A 22,719-nucleotide genomic window follows, 5' to 3' on the forward strand; every position below is an offset into this window, starting at 1 on the left:
CCTAGCAGTTCGAAAGCACCCCCGGGTGCAAGTAGATAAATAGGGACCGCTTACTAGTGGAAAGGTAAACAGCGTTCCGAGTGTGGCTCTGGCTTGCCAGAGCAGCTTCGTCACGCTGGCCACGTGACCCGGAAGTGTCTGCGGACAGCACTGGCTCCCAGCCTCTAGAGTGAGATGAGCGCACAACCCTAGAATCTGTCAAGACTGGCCTGTACGGGCAGGGGTACCTTTACCTTTAAGAGGTGTGTCAAATATAGGGCAGTATTTTAATAACTAGCCCAATGAGCGTATAATGGGACTTGCCCCCCTTACCCCATATATACACCATCCCTGCTCTAAATCTGCCCCAGAGGGTTGGAGAAACCCCTAGAACTGATTTGGGTGGGTAGGGGAGAAGGGGAGAATGTGCTGTTGCAGAAGCAGAAATTCTCAGGCTCAAAATACATGTCACACAGATGCAGGGGTGCAGACTTATAAAAAATATTGGGGGGGGGGCCGGGAAAGCTCATGAATAATAAATAAGCTCATGAATATGCAAATAAAGTGGCGCCGCCTCCTCGTGAGCGAATAGGGGAGAGCGTGCTGCGCCTATTAATCAGCTCCGGAGCGGAAATTGGGTGGAGCTTTTGCTCGGGAGGGAGGGCAGGAGGCATGCAGCCCGACCCTGTGCATTTTGGGCTGGGGGAGGGGCGGCGATGGCGCTCTGCTGGAGGGGCGCCGGAGATTATTGGGGGGGTGGAGCCCCCCCAAACAAATTTTTGAGGGGGCTCGGGCCCCCTCAAGCCCCATGGAGTCGGCGCCTATGCACAGATGTGTGGCAAGCAGCTACACACTCCTTTTTTCTTAAATACTACAGACATAGCCTCTCCCCACCCATTGTTATCAAAATCTCAGTTCATGTTGAGGGAAAGGTTCATTCCCCACTGAGAAACACTCCTCTACACAATACCCAGGGATTCCTCAGTAGGTCTAAAAGAGCTACTTGGCAGACAACTCCCTACAGAGGGAAATTTGAAAAACGTTCTACAGTAGTCTTCCCCAACCTGTTGCCCTTCATATGTTTTAGACTACAGCTCTCAACAGGGATGAGGAGGGCACGAGGTTGGGGGAGGCTGTTATAGAGTGCTGTGGAGTCTGAATTTTCGGATTTTGCAGCAAAAGAAGCCTTGCACTGGACCTTCGTGATGGTGGTGGTAGAGATAAACAGATGATGGAATTGCAGCCAAAAGACAGCTCTGTCATGCTGCCAGAGAGGAAAAATTCCCAAACCTGTGAAGAAGTGGTTACTGCCAACTGAAGAAGGAAAGATTAGTTGCTACCCATGAAATATAAACTGAAATCCTTGTTAAAATTAAACTGTTTACATTATGTAGGTTGACACTAACTGATTCAGGGTTCACCCTCCCACTCTTTCTGCAGAATAAGGTTGATTTAAAAATTGGTATACAAACACTGAGAGAAATAAGAACAGACGGCAGTTAAAAAATTTTCACCAGTCACCGCCCAGTGAATACTGAAATATGTATTTTTAAAAATGAAATTCAAATGATATAATGGTATCAGCCAAACAGTGTATGCATTCTGATCTGTGGCCTGGTTTTCACATAATACAAAGCCATGATCTGTTCAACAAATCACAATTTATCCGTGGGTTCTCCCACAGAAGATCGTACAAACCAGAGCTTGTCTTTCCAGAGTTTATTTTCCAGGTGGTCTTGCCCAATGCTTTTATAATTCAATAAGCATTTGGGATGGAGTAGCCAAAATAATAATAATCACAGTTTTAAAAAAGGTGCTGGGTTTGTATATAATACACCAAGGTTCATGAGCAGACCACAGACCATGGCTTCAGTTTGTGTTTTGTTGGAAGTAAACGTACCACAGTTAAGCCACTTAGGAAGGTTCACTCATAGCACTCATGGTTTAACAATAGAATCCTAGAATTGTTGAGCTGCCCTCTGGTCTAACCTCCTGCAATGCAGGAATCTCAAGTAAAGCATACATAACAGAGGCCCATCAAATCATGAATTAGAGTTATATGTGAAACAGGCCAATGATACAAAAATTCAGCAATGTATCCTATATTCAGATCTTAAACAACACCTTAAGCCACCCTTGTCATGCATTTTCCCACTTCCTCATACACCATGTTCATAAGGCCCTCACTTTCATGTCTATGGTCACCTGCTAATGTCAGCACTGGTTAAGTTCTATATTTTTGTCTCATCACATAAGTAAATGTTCATTCACATGCAAGCCCTGATCTGTTGATGAATGTTTTCTGCCACGCTGTATGCACAAAGGGCATTTGCTAGGCAGTGCACCTCTGACAGCCAGACCTCCATCTTCATCTCTATAGACAAGCACTAGGTGGGTCAAATAATGGATAATCTCTTATACAGCATTGATTAATACAGGATAACTTCTAACTTCTCTTCCTGGACACAGGACACTACATCCTGGTCTTCAGGGAATCGAAGCAGTACATGCATGTAATTGCATAGATGTTTTCTCGAAAGTACGCCCCACTGAATTCAGTGGCGAGTGTAGCAGAAATGTGCCAAAATTGTACATACCAATGCTCAAAATGGCTTATATAGTACAAGAACTACACAGCTTTTATGGGCATTTAAAATATCATTATGTTGATATTAGCACAGTCATGTTTATTTGCCTTGAAACAAATGGTTAATTTCAAAGTGATTAAAACTCTGCACTTAGAGCACCCTTTCAGCTTGCAGCAAACTGAATGTTATGCATCACAAAGAGAGTTAACAATGATAAGTCTTCCCACAGGGCGATTGGCCTGGTTTGGCAGAAACAGCAGGGCGCTAATAGAGCTTTTCTGCTTCACTCTAAACAGGCTAGTCAAGCATCTTAACTTCCCACCAAGCTCTGTTACCTTTTGTACTTTTAATTCCAGCTTTCTATAATGCTGTCTTCTGTCAGAATAGGGGGGAAAGGGGCTTGGAAAACATTCAGTTTCTATGCAACAGCATTTACACTGCTTCCCTTTGCTGTTTTTTCTTTCTTTCAAAACTTGGGCTGGTGCGTTTCAGAAGGCATTAACTAATGTATATAGTACAATGAAAGCGAATTTTCAAACATTCATAGGCAGCTGAGATTTAAAATATTCTCGTTGCATGCTAAGAAAATAAATCCAAGTCAAATGCTGGCACCTACAGTGGCAATACACATGTGTAGAGTCATGAAGCTGAGTAATATATTGCCTTAACATTAGTGCTGGTGCCTCTGCCTGTGATGGCATCATAATGCCATTGTACTGATACAGTTAATTATTGATGTTTTCCTTCACTGGTCCCAATGTGCTGAGGCAGCTAATCTCCAGGGGCTATACACATACTCTTAGATAAATGCAGTGGGTGGTTTGAAGATCACATGAAAATGTGTGCTGCTAAATAATGTGTGTGTTTGACAGTGCAAATTATTTGTTTTTCAAATGAAAGCATTGTGTTGCATGTTGTTGTTTTTTAAAAAAGAAAATGAATGCTGGACACAATAGGAAGTGAATACTTGAAACCAGAAATATTTGAAGACTTGCCTTTTTCAAAGTTTTCCTCTTTGAAGGAGAGCTGAATTGGTGGCTTTGGTTTCTACTGTTTGGCTCCGCTATATCTTGGTAATCTTGGACTGGTGCTTTGTTTTATTAGTTGCTGACTTTTATTATTTTATCTATGACTATTTTGAAATGACTTTTTGTGTTTCATTGGAATACTTAAAAAAATATTACTGTTATATGTTTGTTTAACTTTATATTATTGTTCACAGTCTTGTGAAAAATCTCTAAAATGCAGACACATTCATGACTGGAACATCAGGTTTCCTTGAAGGCCCATGATAAAAGGGATCCATAACATCAAACAGAGTGTTGTGCTTCGAACATTTGTGTAACTCTTGACCCATCACAGATACCCTTCTGTAGAATTAAAAAGGGTATCTGAACTGACAGAAACAAATCTGGCTTGTTCCAACTCTGCTGTGAGCCCTCATTGGGAGCCTTTTGGAAAAAAGCCTTACAGATGGAAGTCCTGTATTAGAATTGAAAGTTGTTAGCTAAGACATTATTTAGTGGGGGAAGGGAAGAGAGAGTATTTGTTTCTGAAGAACTTAGAGTACCTGTTGATCTACAAACCCTGTTTGAAAGGACCAGCTGAAGCAGAAAGCCCCAGAGGGTTAAGTGGAGGCAGGTATTCTGTAGACATGATAAGCTATCTGCTGATCAGGGAGTCTCCTGTTTCTGCTTTGGAATGAAATAGTGCGGGGGGGGGGGTTCTATTCCCCCCTTCCATCATTGTGTCCAAAATCTAAAAAAAAAAAATCTTATTGGGTTTCTCAGAGACCTCTGGTAGCACTTTGAGCAGCAGCAAAACAATAACACAAAACACAAAAATTGTGCATGTAGGAGTTAAAAGTAAGTCGTGGAGAGGAGAAGCAGGGAGGGTGGTTGGACTTGCTAAGGCCTCTTATGTAGCGGAAATATATATATATATATATATATATATATATATATATATATATATGCTTTCGTAGATTTTCACGGGTACAGGAATGCAGGTTTTGGTATCTTCGGGTGTCTTCCCGTGTAAGAGTTGGGGTGTCTAGGCGACGTTTCGACGAGGTCTCACTCGTCATCTTCAGGCTGGTGCTTTCGGCTTCTTGTTACTAGAACAGAGCAGGATCTCAGTGTTTGAGTTCCTATAAATACTGTTGAGGGGGTGTGGTGTATAGCCTCCAACGTTCTGGGCAGAGAGGAAGTTCCCAGGTTAGTGTGCCTTTTCTTCTTTTGTTCCTTAATTACTTGAGGGATATCTTGAGTGATTTCTTGAGTGATATTCTGAGTACCACTTAGGAGGGTCATTAGGTGTGGATTAGTTGCTAAAGCTTTCGTGTCTTGACCTCTTGAGCTTGTGAAGAGTTTTTCTGAGAAGATGGCTGTACTGCACTTAGTTGTGCTCTGGCTAGCCAGAGCACAACTAAGTGCAGTACAGCCATCTTCTCAGAAAAACTCTTCACAAGCTCAAGAGGTCAAGACACGAAAGCTTTAGCAACTAATCCACACCTAATGACCCTCCTAAGTGGTACTCAGAATATCACTCAAGAAATCACTCAAGATATCCCTCAAGTAATTAAGGAACAAAAGAAGAAAAGGCACACTAACCTGGGAACTTCCTCTCTGCCCAGAACGTTGGAGGCTATACACCACACCCCCTCAACAGTATTTATAGGAACTCAAACACTGAGATCCTGCTCTGTTCTAGTAACAAGAAGCCGAAAGCACCAGCCTGAAGATGACGAGTGAGACCTCGTCGAAACGTCGCCTAGACACCCCAACTCTTACACGGGAAGACACCCGAAGATACCAAAACCTGCATATATATATATATATATATATATATATGCTTTCGTAGATTTTCACGGGTACAGGAATGTAGGTTTTGGTGTCTTCGGGTGTCTTCCCGTGTAAGAGTTGGGACACCCCAACTCTTACACGGGAAGACACCCGAAGACACCAAAACCTCTCTCTCTCTCTCTCTCTCTCTCTCTCTCTCTATATATATATATATATATATATAGCAGATAATCCAAAAAGGAGATACAGAGGGCACTTGGAACCATTCATTGTTGTTGTTTGCTCTGCTTTCATTCAGTTTGACTCGCTACTTCTCAGTTGTATTAAGCATGACCCAAACTAAAGGGACGAAATGAAATTAAACTTTTATTACTTGAAGGAGAATTTTCTTTTTTATTTTTAAGATGCCATTAAGCCAGCTTGCAATAGATGTTAAAACATTGTAAAGAAGGAAAGTATTTCCTCTGTCCTGGGGCAGCAGATTGATTCTGGCAACAAAGCACCAAGGCTTTTCTTATGCTTCTTTTCTTATGCTTCTCTTACTGGTTGTGTATCAAATGCGACAGGCCCCCTGCTGGCTCCATGTGTCACTTTTGTTCATGCCTCTGAAAAGACCACAGCTACTGTTGGGTTCTTCATCTGTTGTAGCTCTGACTCCTTGAGGCAGCTCTGGTTTATGTTTCCCCCCCCCCCTTTCTTTTTAAATACTCTTTATGATGAAGAATATTGCGCTCCTTTAGGAATCACCAGTTAACTTGGCTGCCTGCTGCTAACTGATAGTTCCCAAGACTTGGTGCAGGAAAATGTCAAAAGAGTTGGATGACACTAAAATGTCACAAATGTGGCATTGTGCAGTGTCAATTAAAATTGAAGTGTTGGAAGGCATGAAGTATTCTGTGCCATTTGATGATTAGCTGTTCGTCCCCAGTGGGACAAACGGGGATCAAAATGCCAAGTTTTCAGGAGTGAGATTGATGGCTGAAACACACAAGGCTGCCTTGGTGACTGTCCCCTTATTGTAGCATGTGCTTCCTAAGTGGAACTGATACGGGTTTTTCTGGTGGCTTATATTTCCTGCTTGATCTGACCTCTTTGGATGTTGCTGTGGGTTGATGTTAAGTTACTTGTTTTTTTTTTGTCATAGTTTGCCTTTCTATCATAGTTTTTATTCCATAGGCCATGAGTGGGCAGCCTATGACCTTCCAGGAGTTGCTGAACTACAATTCCTATCAGCCCCAGCGAGCATGGCCAATGGATAGGGATGATGGGAGTTGTAGTTCAGCAACATCTGGCAGGTCAAAGGTTCCCCACTGTGTCATAGGTAATTTATGTAGCCTACCTTGAGAACTCTCTGAAGTATATAAGGCAGGGCTGGAAAATCTAAAACAAATAAAGTTGATTAATGTTATAGAACTGTAGTGGTGCTACACTGTTCATCAGTCAGTTCACGTAATCTTTACATTGTTATCTACATCTTGTTTGGCCTGGGAAAAAGTTTTGTTGCTCAAATGTTTTATCTACTCTTTTGCCGCCATAAACCGAAGTACTCATCTCTCATGCTTTGGGATCCAGCTGGCAAACTAGTTCACCTGAAATGAAGTTTGTTTGTGTTAGATACTGTTATACATTTTTACTTGCCCTGGGGAATTGTGTAAGCCTTCACTGGTCACCCTTTGCAATCCTATTACGGTACTTGTACAGTACTTGCCTTCCAGACGGCTCTACCTGTCTAGATCACATAACTATGCTTGAATCTGCTGAATTTTGAAAGCATTTCTATATTACAAATGAAGCATTGTACATGCTTTCTAGAATATGTGAAAGAATGTTTGCATATGGATATTTTAAACTTAATATTTCAAAAATTCTTTGACAGCCATTCGACTGTGGAAATCATTCGTCCACTTCTTAGCTATGTGGTCCTTATTTATATGGCACACACAAGTATGCCCATTGCTATGTAGAATGTAGGAGAGCTTAGTAAGCTAGTAATACCCATGCCTGCTGAAGTAAATATGCTTTTTAAAATAAGCAAACTGGTTTTATCTATTGCAGTGTTCCTTTAATAATCAGCAGAGTCTTGGACATTCAGCAGCCTTTGTGTCTATAGGTTAAATAATGGTCTTGGAAGTCCAAATAACAATTATGATAAGTGCAGGGCTTTAACCTAGATACCTATTCAATATGGGTGCAGTAACTTTAGGCACACATTTTGAGGAAAGTAATATTTCTATTTCTTTTCCCCCTCTTACTGGGTTTGGAGAGGGGGGTGGCAGAGAGGAAGTTCAAAGCTTAAAGTGGGCACTATGTTAATGGCTTTATGACTGTGTCCCCAGACACAGTAGCTAATTGATAGCTGGCTGAGCTGGCAGACTTTGTTAGTGTCATTAGCACTTCTTTAAACAGAGAAGTTAATTGTGCTGGGGATGAATCTGCTTCTGTTCTGTGTAGTAATAGTGAGGTTTCTACACAGGAGTGAACTGAAAAGGAATGAAAGAAATCTGTGAACGCTTCACTTATCCAGCTATATTTTGAAGGTTTTTTACCCCATGCTTTTGATAGCTTTGAGACATTTTTATATACATACATACATACATACATACATACATATATATATATATATATGCTTTCGTAGATTTTCACGGGTACAGGAATGTAGGTTTTGGTGTCTTCGGGTGTCTTCCCGTGTAAGAGTTGGGGTGTCTAGGCGACGTTTCGACGAGGTCTCACTCGTCATCTTCAGGCTGGTGCTTTCGGCTTCTTGTTACTAGAACAGAGCAGGATCTCAGTGTTTGAGTTCCTATAAATACTGTTGAGGGGGTGTGGTGTATAGCCTCCAATGTGCACATTAACCTAGGAACTTCCTCTCTGCCCAGAACGTTGGAGGCTATACACCACACCCCCTCAACAGTATTTATAGGAACTCAAACACTGAGATCCTGCTCTGTTCCAGTAACAAGAAGCCGAAAGCACCAGCCTGAAGATGACGAGTGAGACCTCGTCGAAACGTCGCCTAGACACCCCAACTCTTACACGGGAAGACACCCGAAGACACCAAAACCTACATATATATATATATATATATATATATATATATATATATATATATATATATATATATGGCAGACTGCCTCAGTGACATTCTCTTATCTGGAGACATCTTTTAATTATCACAGCAGTATTGGGTTGGATCCAAGGTATTCTTCGGCATGCAGAAAGTGTCTTCCACTCACCTCATGCCAACTTGTGGGAGGAAAAATGAAACAAAATCCAAATATGGCCTTCCACTGGCTCAAGAGCTTGTGCAACCTCTTGTAAAAGCATCATTATGAGAACTGCTATAGAGCCCATGTATTATGATGCTTGTCAAATGGTTATTTGCATCCATTTCCTTTCTGCACTTAGTTACATGGGTCCAGCATATTGTGTTTTCATACATTCCAGATTAACAAGAGTACTCTTGAGCATAGTATCCGTATTCCAAATGACTATTCCAACACAAGCCTAACCAAGATCTATTAAAAAAATTAGCTTTCTTAATTTTAGGTACAGTGACAATTTTTTTAAAAAGGAATAGTGCTCCTGCACTTCTTGCTAGGTAGATCAGGGTATTTAGCAGATACAGCATTTCTTATTCCAGCACCACAAACTGAACAGTAGGCTAAAATGTTTGTGGGGTTATGTTCCAGGGGTACATGTGCAAAGGCAAAAATCACAAAAAGCTAGGAAGATCCCAGAACTGCCCTCTCTCTACCTTAGCGGGCTCTGGGAAGGTTGCATGAGGCCTCTGGAAGCCAGTGGCTCCTGAGAGATCCACCAACAGCCTTCCAGAGGTCTACCTTGCTTACTAGGCTCTGGGAAGGTCACATGAGATCTCATGGGGTCTTCATGAGCTCTTGCAAGATCTCGGATAGCCTCTTCATTAGCACTTCTTTAAACAGAGAAGTTAATTGTGCTGGGGATGAATCTGCTTCTGTTCTGTGTAGTAATAGTGAGGTTTCTACACAGGAGTGAACTGAAAAGGAATGAAAGAAATCTGTGAACGCTTCACTTATCCAGCTATATTTTGAAGGTTTTTTACCCCATGCTTTTGATAGCTTTGAGACATTTTTATATACATACATACATACATACATACATACATATATATATATATATATGCTTTCGTAGATTTTCACGGGTACAGGAATGTAGGTTTTGGTGTCTTCGGGTGTCTTCCCGTGTAAGAGTTGGGGTGTCTAGGCGACGTTTCGACGAGGTCTCACTCGTCATCTTCAGGCTGGTGCTTTCGGCTTCTTGTTACTAGAACAGAGCAGGATCTCAGTGTTTGAGTTCCTATAAATACTGTTGAGGGGGTGTGGTGTATAGCCTCCAATGTGCACATTAACCTAGGAACTTCCTCTCTGCCCAGAACGTTGGAGGCTATACACCACACCCCCTCAACAGTATTTATAGGAACTCAAACACTGAGATCCTGCTCTGTTCCAGTAACAAGAAGCCGAAAGCACCAGCCTGAAGATGACGAGTGAGACCTCGTCGAAACGTCGCCTAGACACCCCAACTCTTACACGGGAAGACACCCGAAGACACCAAAACCTACATATATATATATATATATATATATATATATATATATATATATATATATATATATGGCAGACTGCCTCAGTGACATTCTCTTATCTGGAGACATCTTTTAATTATCACAGCAGTATTGGGTTGGATCCAAGGTATTCTTCGGCATGCAGAAAGTGTCTTCCACTCACCTCATGCCAACTTGTGGGAGGAAAAATGAAACAAAATCCAAATATGGCCTTCCACTGGCTCAAGAGCTTGTGCAACCTCTTGTAAAAGCATCATTATGAGAACTGCTATAGAGCCCATGTATTATGATGCTTGTCAAATGGTTATTTGCATCCATTTCCTTTCTGCACTTAGTTACATGGGTCCAGCATATTGTGTTTTCATACATTCCAGATTAACAAGAGTACTCTTGAGCATAGTATCCGTATTCCAAATGACTATTCCAACACAAGCCTAACCAAGATCTATTAAAAAAATTAGCTTTCTTAATTTTAGGTACAGTGACAATTTTTTTAAAAAGGAATAGTGCTCCTGCACTTCTTGCTAGGTAGATCAGGGTATTTAGCAGATACAGCATTTCTTATTCCAGCACCACAAACTGAACAGTAGGCTAAAATGTTTGTGGGGTTATGTTCCAGGGGTACATGTGCAAAGGCAAAAATCACAAAAAGCTAGGAAGATCCCAGAACTGCCCTCTCTCTACCTTAGCGGGCTCTGGGAAGGTTGCATGAGGCCTCTGGAAGCCAGTGGCTCCTGAGAGATCCACCAACAGCCTTCCAGAGGTCTACCTTGCTTACTAGGCTCTGGGAAGGTCACATGAGATCTCATGGGGTCTTCATGAGCTCTTGCAAGATCTCGGATAGCCTCTTCCGGCTGTTTCTTGCTGTTCTCCATTTCTTTATTTTCCTGCCACCTGTGCAAAGCTGCTATCACATAATTAAATCATGTTGTGGGTTTACTGTTTGTTCTTAACACATATGATACAAGAGCCCTGTCCTTTGACACACCCCCTCCCCCAGATTTCAGAGGGCATCTCTATGTAAGCACTTTTAGTAATGTAGCGCTGTGGTCTAAACCACTGAGCCTAGGGCTTGCCGATCGGAAGGTCGGCGGTTCGAATTCGCATGATGGGGTGAGCTCCCGTTGCTCGGTCCCTGCTCCTGCCCACCTAGCAGTTCAAAAGCACGTCAAAGTACAAGTAGATAAATAGGTACTGCTCTGGCGGGAAGGTAAACAGCATTTCTGTGTGCTGCTCTGGTTTGCCAGAAGCGGCTTAGTCATGCTGGCCACATGACCTGGAAGCTGTACGCCGGCTCCCTTGGCCAATAAAGCGAGATGAGCACTGCAACCCCAGAGTCGTCTGCGATGGTCAGGGGTACCTTTACCTTTAGTGGACCATCATGGACGGATTGATGGATATTGTTTTGCTTCTGAACATTTCTGATATATTGGAGTGGGCAGAGTTTATTATTGTCTTCCCCCATATCTCACTTGACCACTTCAGTATGCAAAACCAGAACTTTTACAAGCAGCACATAATGTTTGTTCTGCACTTCTAAGGAGAAGTGGAATTCTCTGCCCATTGACATTAGGCCAGTGTTGTACTGTTTTTGACACCTGCAAAGAAACATTTTTGTTTAGGCAAGCCTACCCAGATATGTAAATATGCTGTGAATGTAACTTTATTTTATAATGTGTATTTTTAATTGCTGATTTTGCTGAGCCAGTGTGGTGTAGTGGTTAAGAGCGGTAGTCTCGTAATCTGGGGAACCGGGTTCGTGTCTCCGCTCCTCCACATGCAGCTGCTGGGTGACCTTGGGCTAGTCACACTTCTCTGAAGTCTCTCAGCCCCACTCACCTCACAGAGTGTTTGTTGTGGGGGAGGAAGGGAAAGGAGATTGTTAGCCGCTTTGAGACTCCTGAAGGGGAGTGAAAGGCGGGATATCAAATCCAAACTCTTCTTCTTCTTCTTCTATATTTATATTTATTTATATTTTAATGTTTAGGTCAATCTTTTTTACAATATCAATAATTTTAATGTATATTTTATGTAAACTGCTTAGAGGTTTTTATGATTAATGCAAATTCTGTTAAATAAATAGTTTGGCTCCAAATGGAAATAGTTTCCTGCTATTGTACATTGTGAGATGAGATGGTATCTTGAGTTAGAAACTTTTAAGCATTAGGTTTATGGGGAAATATTCTATAGAAGCACTTCTTTTGCTTTGGCAATCTATTTTTATTTACATGTGTTTAGAATGAAAATCATTTCATTAAAAAGCAATTTGTATATTCTGGAAAAGTTCTTTGTTTTTTTAAAAAATCACCACCACCACCATCATTATTAAAAATTGAAGATGCAGTCTATAGGACCCGAAGTTACGTTCTCAGCAAATTCCATGGTGTTTGGCTGGCTGTGTTCTGAGATTATGAGAACTTGAATTCCTTTACATTCACAACCATATAAAATTCTCCTCTGGGAATTAATTATTCAGTATAACTGTCATACAAATTAAGAATAGATTTCTTCCCACATCATAAATATGTTTTTGTAGTTTCAACTTTTCCCAAATGGGAAAATGCCATCTTAGTGTGTATCCAACACAGTAGTGTTGTAACAAACACTGATTGTGCATGCCCATTACAAATACCGATTGCACATGCAAGTATTTTCAGCTTTGAAAGGAAACATCTCTATTGTAAAAAAAAGTTGATTGTAGTAATGGATATACATGATGAGATGGTTAGTTGGTAAGTAGTTATGTTTTGATTTAAAACGCTTCCCCCCCCCAAAGAAGTCGCAATCTGTGTATATGTTGGCACACTCACTAGTGTGTTTCAGCCTACTAAATTTGCCACACATGGATTGAACCAAGCACAAAATAGTTGTGAGAGACATTGCTTTTTTAAAATAAAAAGTGCAATACCATCCTTTTACTTCAGTCTTTTCTACTGCCTTGCATGAGAGCGATTTCTAAGTATTACCATATGTCCGCGTTGGTCTTCAGAGCTGCATAATAATTTCCGTGCTTTGCTCCCTAATTCATGGTAGAATAAGGCATGCCTGAGCAGTTCACTGAATGTTATATATTGAGGTGGCTAACCTGTAACCTTGCAGCCACAGCCAACATGGACTTCTTAAGGGCTGCATTATACAGTGGTACCTCGCAAGACGAATGCCTCGCAAGACAAAAAACTCGCTAGACGAAAGGTTTTTCCGTTTTCGATTTGCCTCGCAAGACGAAATTTCCCTATGGGCTTGCTTCGCAAGACGAAAACGTCTCGCGGCTTTGTTTCCTTTGTCTAAAAACAAAGACATGTTTTGTTTATAAAGTTAATTTATTTTCCCTTCAATTTTTGAACTGCTCTTTACAGTATGTGTGACTTTAAAGAGCAGTTAATAAACTGTTGTTGTACCAAATTTGGCTTTGTTTCGACTTTTTTGACCATAGGAACGCATTAATTGATTTTCAATGCATTCCTATGGGATTTCGTGCTTCGCAAGACGAAAAATTCGCTAGACGACAAAAATTGCGGAACGAATTAATTTCGTCTTGCGGGGCACCACTGTATATGCTGTCATACATATGTGCCCTCAGACTATTGCTGTGATGTTTCCCTTGTTACAAGCCAGGGGTGGGGAAACCTAAGGCCCAGTGGCCAAATGAACCCTCTAACTGGCCTGTGAGACTCTGCCCAGCCTGCTTTGCAGCCTCCCAGGAAAAGGTAGTCGTCCTCATGTCCTTCTTGTGACTTCCCATAGGCTGTCTACTGTGGATAACTTGATGCTTGATGAGTTAGGCCTCTGGCGTGATCCAGCAGGGCTCCTCTTAAGACTATGCTGCCTTAGTGTGATTTAGTGATAGTGCAGAATATCACAGTGTTGCTCCTGGTGGATATCTGGGAGGGAGTACACTATGTAAGTGCTCCAGTGAGTGCACTGGCCTTCCTATTATGTTCTAGGTACAATTCAAGATGTTTGGTTTGATTTGCAGACTCCTAAATGGCACAGCTCATTTACCTGGCTCCACAGTTTCTGTTCTCAGTCATTGCCTGTCCCATGTATAATATCCGTATGATAAGGTAGACAACAACAAGTGGTTGCTTCCTTGCTCTATGATAATGATGAAGCACAGGGCTATCAAGTGGCTACGCTCTGCCTCCACTATTGTAGGTTGTAATCTTCTGAAGACCAGTTGCCGGAAAATGCAAGACTTCTCTTGAGCACAGCAAGTATTTTCTTATGTTTTTACTCTTTCTCTGAATGTTTTCCAAAATCTGTGTCTGAACACTTTTTGGAGACTTTGGTAGACTTTAATTGCCAGAGATAAGTAAGGATTATTTCAATAACTTGTAATTGTTTTATATTGGGATTCGGTTCATATATAGTCACTACCTACTTTGATGAATAGGTTGAGATGGAACAATTTATGAAATAAGAAACATGCACAACTTCAGTTGGTGACTCCCGAGGATTCTTTCCATGAAGAATGATGGAGTCACATAATAAATTGAGGGATGAGTAACTTGTATGACCAGCTGTGATAACATGGTGGTATTATTTTGTATTTGCTTTGACTGTGTCCACAGAGAAGAAGTGATCTTCATTAAGAACCTAATATCAGGTCTTTGCACAATGAGGGGCACACTGCGCATTACATTGAAGCCGTGTGTGATGAAGGCCTCATGGCCCTTTCTCACTTGCAAAGTGCTCTCAGGTCCCAGAATGCTGTGTGTTGGGAAAGAGACAGTAAAGGAATAAATCACATGCTGCCTTGTGTCTGTTGCTTTTCCCATTAATTAAAAAAAATGATGAACAACTTATCATTTTTTTAACGTGTATTCATAGAGATGAGAGTAAGAGTTCCTTTCAGTAATGCTTTCAAAATATGCGACCTTCCCTCCCTCCCAGTGCGAGATCATATAGAAGAAATAGTAATTGGCTCAGTCTATGATCAAGTTTCAAGAAAAAAAGAAAAGAAAATATTGTTTCAAGCTGCTTTGAATGCTCTCATATTCAAATGTGAAATGGGCTGGAGGTACATGATATGACATGGCAATTTAAGGTCTTTCTTTAAAGGACATGTGTTTTTTATTCTCTAAGCGACCTCTCTTACTTTACTGTAGGGAAAAAGGAATGGGAAGTTAACAACCTTGTCACAAGTCCCTAGGGGGCTATAGGGTTCTACTGATGGTCTCCTCAGTGCCCCCACAGGAATGGGGAAGTTAGCAACCCTGCGTGCTGCAGGACTACACTGATGTCTCCTTAGTGCCCTCATGTTACAAATAAAAACTGGGAAGTTACCAACCTAGTCTGCTTTAGAGCTCCACAGATGTTTTCTCAGTGCCCTCAAATGTTAAATTGCTGGCATTTACAAGATCTGACAGAGAAATTCTTCACGTCTGGACTAAATTTCTAACTATACTTGAGTGGGCGGGCAGATTGCTGAAATTCTTACTATATGGAACAAAAAGCACTATTCAGAGCTTGGAGTGACTGAAGAACTAAAAATATGTAAAAATAATGGATTGCGAGATGAGACTGTGGCTTCCAAAAACCTGAACTTTAAAAAGTACCTAAAACATCTACACAGTTTAGTGCAAATCGTTACTGCTTTCCTTTCAGATGAGTTTGTAAGGTGCCATGAAGGAAACTCCTGTCTATTTAATTAAATAAATACAGGACGCTTTATTAAAAGGAAGTGTAGCCTCAAGCTGGTAGACATTTTCTCTTGTCACTCTAACTTAGCACAGTAAAACATTTTTCTTTCTCATCAAATAGCTGTATGTGTTTTACCTGACCTGTTTTAACATGGCTGGTTTTACTTAGGACTGAAAAGGAACAAATGCTTTTCATCAACTGATGCCATTTGCAGGCATGAAAATTGGGTTGCTGAGGGGGGGGGGGAACCAAGAAATAAAAGGGTTTCTAAAACAGAGTTCTGGAAAAGATGTTTAAAACTCTGGAACAATGCTTTAATGAGTTATTTGAAGGAGTTTTGCATTGTTTACTTTCTGAAAGTTAACTGATTTTCTTTCTTTTTAAAGTAAGTAATACGAAACACTTGAAATAATTGCACAGAGATATTGTTTTAGTTTATGTCCGCACTAAACATTTAAACTGTCCTCACTACTTCAAGCACTGAACAAAGAAGCTATAAAAAATGTTCTCAGGTCCTAGCTGGTTATACTTCCATCTTAAATAGAAGGAAGCCAGGATAAATGCTGGATACTGGATTTGGACCATATTCTATATGTTCCTTCTGCAAATGTCACAAAATTGTGTCAAGTATTGATTTGCAGCTCTTGCTTATGGAATCTGTCAGAAATATTCTGTCTTTATTTGTGGGCCTCTTTCAATCACTGACTTTTTTGAAGTGAATTTCTCTTAACCAGCTGCGAAGCATTGTTTTAATACCTACTGTTAGTTTCCTGGTAATCCATGATATGTCTGAAGCCCCCTCCTTCTTCAAGATGGGAGCAGTATGGAGAATTGTGTCCCAGATCTCAGGTGTCATGCTCCTGGCCAAACCTACGTACTGAATATTTGGATTGACGTGCTTTTGGCAGCTATTTGCATGAGGAGGAAGGCTCCCTCTATCAAGAATGGGATTACTTTGATAGGTGGGTCAGTGTTCCCCTACCCTCCTACCAACAATCACAATCCATTCAAATACACAGCAACCCAAATTGCTTGGATTGTATCATGTCTAGTTTGGCCTCAGACAACTTCTGTTGGTTTTGAAAGTCAATGAAGGCCTTATTGTCATGCTTCTTGCTGACCTTGGAAGCCCAGGGTCACAATGTGGTGTAAGAGGAAGGTTTTCAGTGAAGGTACTTTTGTTAGGGCATGGCGTAGAGGTTTCTCTTCAGGTGTCCTTATTCAGTGTGTGTACGTCAGACATGGAGTAGCCCAGGTTTGACGCAGTAGTAGTAGGCCCATCAGTCCAACCCTCACACCTTCAATTGTGTATCTTCTCATTGGACTAGGTGGTTCACAACTTAATTTCCTTTACAGGAGTGTTTCATTTTGTTTTTAAGGTGGGCGTGTGATCCACTGTTAGGGCTGGGAACAAGCTGAAATTATTTATTACAATTTATATTTGAATAATGAATTGTTTTCCACTACTAGTCACATGCCAGGTAGAGTCTATTATACACTGTTACTGGAGGAAAGGTTTACTTTAGTGACTATTTCGTGCTCTTCTTATAACCAAGCACACACAAGTTCTAATTTCCTTTTGTATAATCATAGAGTACACTGTTCCAGGGCTATCTTTCCTAAAAATTCCTGCTGTCAAAATGTTTATGATGGAAATACTGTAAGTCAACTGTTTGCATAGTTTCATACTTCAAGGGTCACAGCTTTCTATGTATAGTGCACACACAACAATACCTTGCTGCTCTTAAAAACTTTTCTCCCTTTTTAGACAGTGTCCTGAAAAAACAAAAGGATGCTCTGATTATGTTGCAGTAAAAATAAACATAGTGCAGTTTTAATTGTTTGAGCTGATGAATTTGTCTACAACAAAAAGAAAAGGCAAAGCAGACTTGGCTGTTTATGGCATAGTCTCACAAGAAGCTGGACTCGTCCAGTAAAAGGCTTGTTATCCTTACTAGAATTTATGATAATAGCAGGAAGGCTGTTAGGATCAGTGCTAATTTAACACTGGGATGTCGTAAGAGATTAAGAGTAGACTATGCTATCATGTATTTATTCAATCTTCCTCCCTCTTCTGCCCAGCTTCATTTTTCTAGCTGTTCTTAAATCCTGTTATGCATTACATCAGTATCTGTATTAACTCAACTGGAGTTTGCAGTCTGTTAGAAAATCCTGTTGGAGTTGTTGTTGCTGTTGTTTTAAATCAACCATTAAATGTCACTAAGCGTTAATTTCTGATATCCCAAATACTCATACTTGAAAGCCAGAAAGAAGGGCAACAATTCCTACTTTTTCCTATTGTGGCAGCCTGTCACTTAGTTTGAGTCAACAGGACTTGCATTTGGGAAATCATATCTCAACTTTATAAACCAATATATGTATGAGCTTTCTGCTTACACATGTAGCACTTCCCTCCCTCCTTTCTAATAATGCCTTAATTAAACCCAGCAGTTACCATAGTTTCCTATTCCATCCAACCAACCAGGAAACTGGCTTGTTCCAAACCTGGTTACCATAATCACTAGGTCAAAATGGCAAACTATGGTTGATTGACTACTTCCTGGCTTATTGCAGCATGCTGAAATGGATGGAAAGAAGGGGCAGCATGAAAATGGGGTGTGTTCACATTGTTCAAACTAAGCCAATGTTTCTCGCAGGACAACAAAGCAATCACTTAGATAGGTTTGCTGGGTTTTGTTTGAATTTCTTCCCGCCTCTGTTTTATTCAATAGGCATTTTAAAGTTGGAGCCAAATCAGTCACTTACTTCAAAGTATCTCAGTTTGGTGGAACTGAGTTTGCAAGCAACATTTCTGTAAATGTAAGTTAATTAACTTCTGTTGTGGCAAAATTATTTACATCAAATTTTACATCTTACATCAGATGAACTGTCAAAATCATTAATGGTTATGCTAAGCAGGTTGCTACTTGGTTTATGTTTGTATTCCATATCATGGAATATCATATCATATCATGGCCCATCCCTGATAAGGAAAAAGCACACATCTGTTAGTTTACTCTTTATCAGCAAGAAAAACACTTCAGCAGGTTCCACGGTGCTCCAGATACACACACACGCTTTTAGCCTCTAGGCAGCGGTCCACAGGTCTTAGCCATAGGGAGCTGTTGCAGCATCAGAGGGCCCCTGCCCTCTTTTGGCTTATATGCTCTCCTCTGTCGAGTTGCCTGCTTACAACCTGAGACTTCTCCTGTATGGAAGTCGCCACTGCTCTTCCCTTTTCAAGCCGCTCCTGGTACTAGGAGGCAGTGGGGCAGGGGAAGGTGGGGGATCTACCTGCCCGTTCCTCACATGACCCATCCCTTCTCCCTCCACCACATCCTGTGTACTTTCCTCCTGCCTTGACTCTCCCTCCTGCCCCTGACTCCTGCTTTTTGGGTGGCATCACACTCCATAAATTACTTGTGCCCTCTCCTGGGTCACTCTCCTGGCCCCCAGCCTCTACCACACACGCTTCGGAGCTCTGCCAGTCCCTGACATTTATGAATATGCTGTGACTATTTTGCAGTGTGTGGTGTAAATGTCTCAAGTGTCTATATGTTTATTATTATGAAATTGCTGTCCCCCATGAATTTTTAAACTAAAATATTTAGTGAAGAGAATCCTGATTTATATATCTTGTAAATATTGCACATCCTGGGCTAACATGATTGTATGCAAAGGATAACAACTTAAAGCAAGTGTGTGAATAAATGAAAATCCAGCCTGCTTTTCCAGATCTCTTGTTCATTAGGGTAGATGGAATCCCTAGAAGACTTTCCCCAAACAAGTATAGAGTATTTTAAGGCAATGCATAGAACTGGTTTTGTCATCCTCTCTTGAATCAAGTTTCCAGGTTTCAATTGCATTCCTCTTGGGAGCAACATTTCTTTGTTGTTTTTTTCCATTTGTAAATTATTTGCATAATTTTCTTAGCTATCTATCATTTTCCTCTTTCCCGCCAAACTTTTTTAAAAAAGAAACAAACATTTGGACGGCGCAGCTTAGCACAGCTAAAACTGAAAATCAAGGTATTCGGGCATTTCATGTTTTAAGAGGCCCTTTAATAGTTTTCAAGTGTTTTAAAGCAAAACTTATCAGGTCCTGGCAAGATAGCTCTATTTGTGACTTCTACTTTGTGTTGTTGTTGTTGTTGTTGTTGTTGTTGTTGTTGTTGTTGTTGTTAGGAGGAGGAGGAACCAGAGGCAGATTAAGGGCACATGTACACACTGTATGATGAAGAGTATTCAGTGCAGAATGGAGGCACCTTTTTGGAACCCTGTACAAATGATATCATTGCCATGTCATCCACATCCTATATTATTTTTCAATCTAAAGTGCATTCTGCTGGAATGGTTATAATCCTTTTTGTGACGAGAATGCACTTCTCAAGTGCTTCCTGCATGCATATGTACACTGAGAGCGCTTTCTCAGGTCACTTTCTATTGCGGCAGACCTGCTGACATTGCAGGACTGTGTCACTCCCCCTCACCATATTTAACTTGCCTATGAATGAAATAGGCAAAATAGGAAGCAGTATAGTAACATAGCTGCTTCTTTATACTGATATGTATCCTCTTCATATCAGTGTATCAACACACTAGTTTCCAGCCCCTCTCTTTTTGAAAGACTACAAAATATAGATATGTATAGGTATATATGTATGTTGTATTTTTCCGTGTATAAGACTATTTTGGGGGGACTCAAAATTAAGAAAATACCCCTCAGCACTACCCATGTATAAGACGAGCCCCAATTTTAAACCTAATTTTTTGGTTAAAAAATAACTAGTTTTATACACGGAAAAATACGGTATGTGTGTTTGTGTATACACACACATGCACACATCTGTTCTGTGGAAACATTAATTAAGAGAAGGGGAATAGAGAACACCATTGTGCATTAGTTGGAAAAAAGGCCCAAATGTGTGTGTAGACACCACAGATACTAACTACTGTTTTATATATTGTTATTATGTGAAAGTTTGTAAAACCGTGAATCACTATGTGGGCAATTCTGCAGTGACCAATGTAACCTTTATAAGCTTCTTTATGTAATATTTTGTGCCTTAGCTAGTATTATTTGAATTCCAATTAACATTAAACCTGTTTGTTTGTTTGTTTGTTTGTTTGTTAACTGGCTTGACCTTCCCTAATCAAGAAGTATGCCGAGGTAGTTTAAATGCTTTCTTTTTATTGTGTTTTAAAAGATGTGACCAATGTAACTGTTTTGCAATCTCAGTAATTTATTTATAACCCAGCCCAACCAAGGCCATTGTTCAACCATGTTTCTTCATAGATGGAATGTGGGTCACGACCAGAAAAAGCCTTTCCCATGTCAGTTAAGAGGCGCATAAGAGCCAGCAGTCTGACTAGTCATAAATATTCCATGTTCACTGTTTGGTTCAGCCTAGACTGATCCAGAAAGTTAATATTAAATATTTATTGCACAGCAATACCTTTGTAATAGCAAATCCAATTGAAGATGCTTTCTGAACTTGCTTCATTACAACAATACTTTCATTTTTAGTAACCTGGGCCTCAGCACGTGATTTTTAATCGGACATTCATTTCATATTGTGGGTTTTGTTTGTTTGCGTTATGCAGTGCTCATTGAAACTAGTGCCTCAAATGCAGGAGAATTTGAATGAGACTTGGGGTTCTGCAAGCTATTGGTTGCCACCATTGTTCTTTAACATGGAACAACGGGGGAATTTTCTTCAATGACAAGAATAAATCAGAAGGATGAATGGAAGGTAGAAGAATGTCATCATTGTGTGTTTGATTTTGCTCTTAGCAGCGCAGGTGTAGGGTTCTTTTCTTTCTTTCTCTTGTAAGAGCAGATCCACAATGTCTTGTCCTTGTAATTGATTTTACAAGATGCTCAATGATTTATGGCACATATGCACCCTGAGAGTAAGGTCAGCCTAGTGCAGAACACCTGTGTGTCTAAGCACAACCTGTCAGACCCAAATGATTTAAAACTGTCAAGTTCTATTTTTTTTTTAATCATTTGCCACCATTAAAGGCAAACTCACATTTAACTGTGGTTGTGTGTTTTTTTTTTTTGGTTCAGTTGTTGCTTGCAATGCCATATGATTTTATTAAAGGGTTGCCATACATGGCCAAGGCCCGTGTTTCCCATCTGTCAAATAGAAAATCTAAAATTTGCTTCATATGATGCATTTTTAGCAAATACACACTGGTAACACATGGAAACAACCCTCACCCCCCTGGAAAAAAATACACACAAACTCTACACATACTCCAAGAATACAAATGGCATGAGAAGTTTCTTGGGATTCTAATTAAGTTCCAAAGAACCTCCAGGTAACCCAGAAGCTGTAGATTGCTTACCTAGTTGAAATGTACCCATTGTGCCTTATAGGCACAAAACATTGCATAAGAGAGAGAAGTTTACTAGAATAACAAGTTTTCCAGAATGTGGATTCTGACTGTGTTTGGGATGCATGAAATGATTTATCTTTCTTCAAGCCTCTTAATAAAAGAGCACCTGAAATGTTTTTCCTTTATTCCGTATCAGGATTGAATTGATAGCTGTAGCCTTTGTAGGTTTAGTTTGCACGTGGGTACTTTTAATCAAGCAATGTGAAAACCCCTTTCATATTTTATGGCGTGGATGCACATTCATCTTTACACCTGCCTTTCAGTACAATGGGAATGTGAAGCTTGTACCCATTGCTGAATGTTGATGGGTGAAGTGCTGAGAGGGGTCTAGTGAGAAGAAAGCCAGAAATTACAAAACATGGTAACAATCACACACAGCAGCTATTTCAAGCACATGGCATATTTGTTAACCAACTCATTTTTTAAAAATTAGATGCAGGGAATGTCCAAATTGGATAGATATTTACAAAAATATGATCATAAATCAGAGACGCAACAATACGCCTTAAAGTAGATGTTAGTTTTATTTTTGTGTTTACTAATTTCATAAAATTAAATACCGCTTGATGGTAAAAACCCCAACAACCCTCAAAGCAGTTTACAAAATATAAAACACTACATTCAAGAAGAAGTTACAACCCCCTACTTTAAAAGTACAAAAGTTAAAATACTAAAACAGATTAAGATGACCTTGGATG

The 22,719-nt window shown here is 40.3% G+C and overlaps 2 protein-coding genes across 5 annotated transcripts in view; both read left to right on the plus strand.

Moving 5' to 3' along the window:
- ROR1 (receptor tyrosine kinase like orphan receptor 1) overlaps positions 1-22,719 on the plus strand; it is a 166,168-nt gene that overhangs the window by 28,394 nt on the left and 115,055 nt on the right. The gene's annotated exons all lie outside the window — the stretch shown is intronic.
- LOC308586813 (uncharacterized protein) overlaps positions 1-22,719 on the plus strand; it is a 76,612-nt gene that overhangs the window by 11,910 nt on the left and 41,983 nt on the right. For all 3 annotated transcript variants that reach the window (XM_081193924.1, XM_081193923.1, XM_081193922.1), the window contains exon 2: positions 18,350-18,437. In XM_081193924.1, coding sequence (XP_081050050.1) covers positions 18,350-18,437 — 88 coding nt within the window. The remainder of the gene's footprint in view (positions 1-18,349; positions 18,438-22,719) is intronic.

Source organism: Podarcis bocagei (genome assembly GCF_964188305.1).
Source record: "Podarcis bocagei genome assembly, chromosome: 5".
NCBI lineage: Eukaryota > Metazoa > Chordata > Lepidosauria > Squamata > Lacertidae > Podarcis > Podarcis bocagei.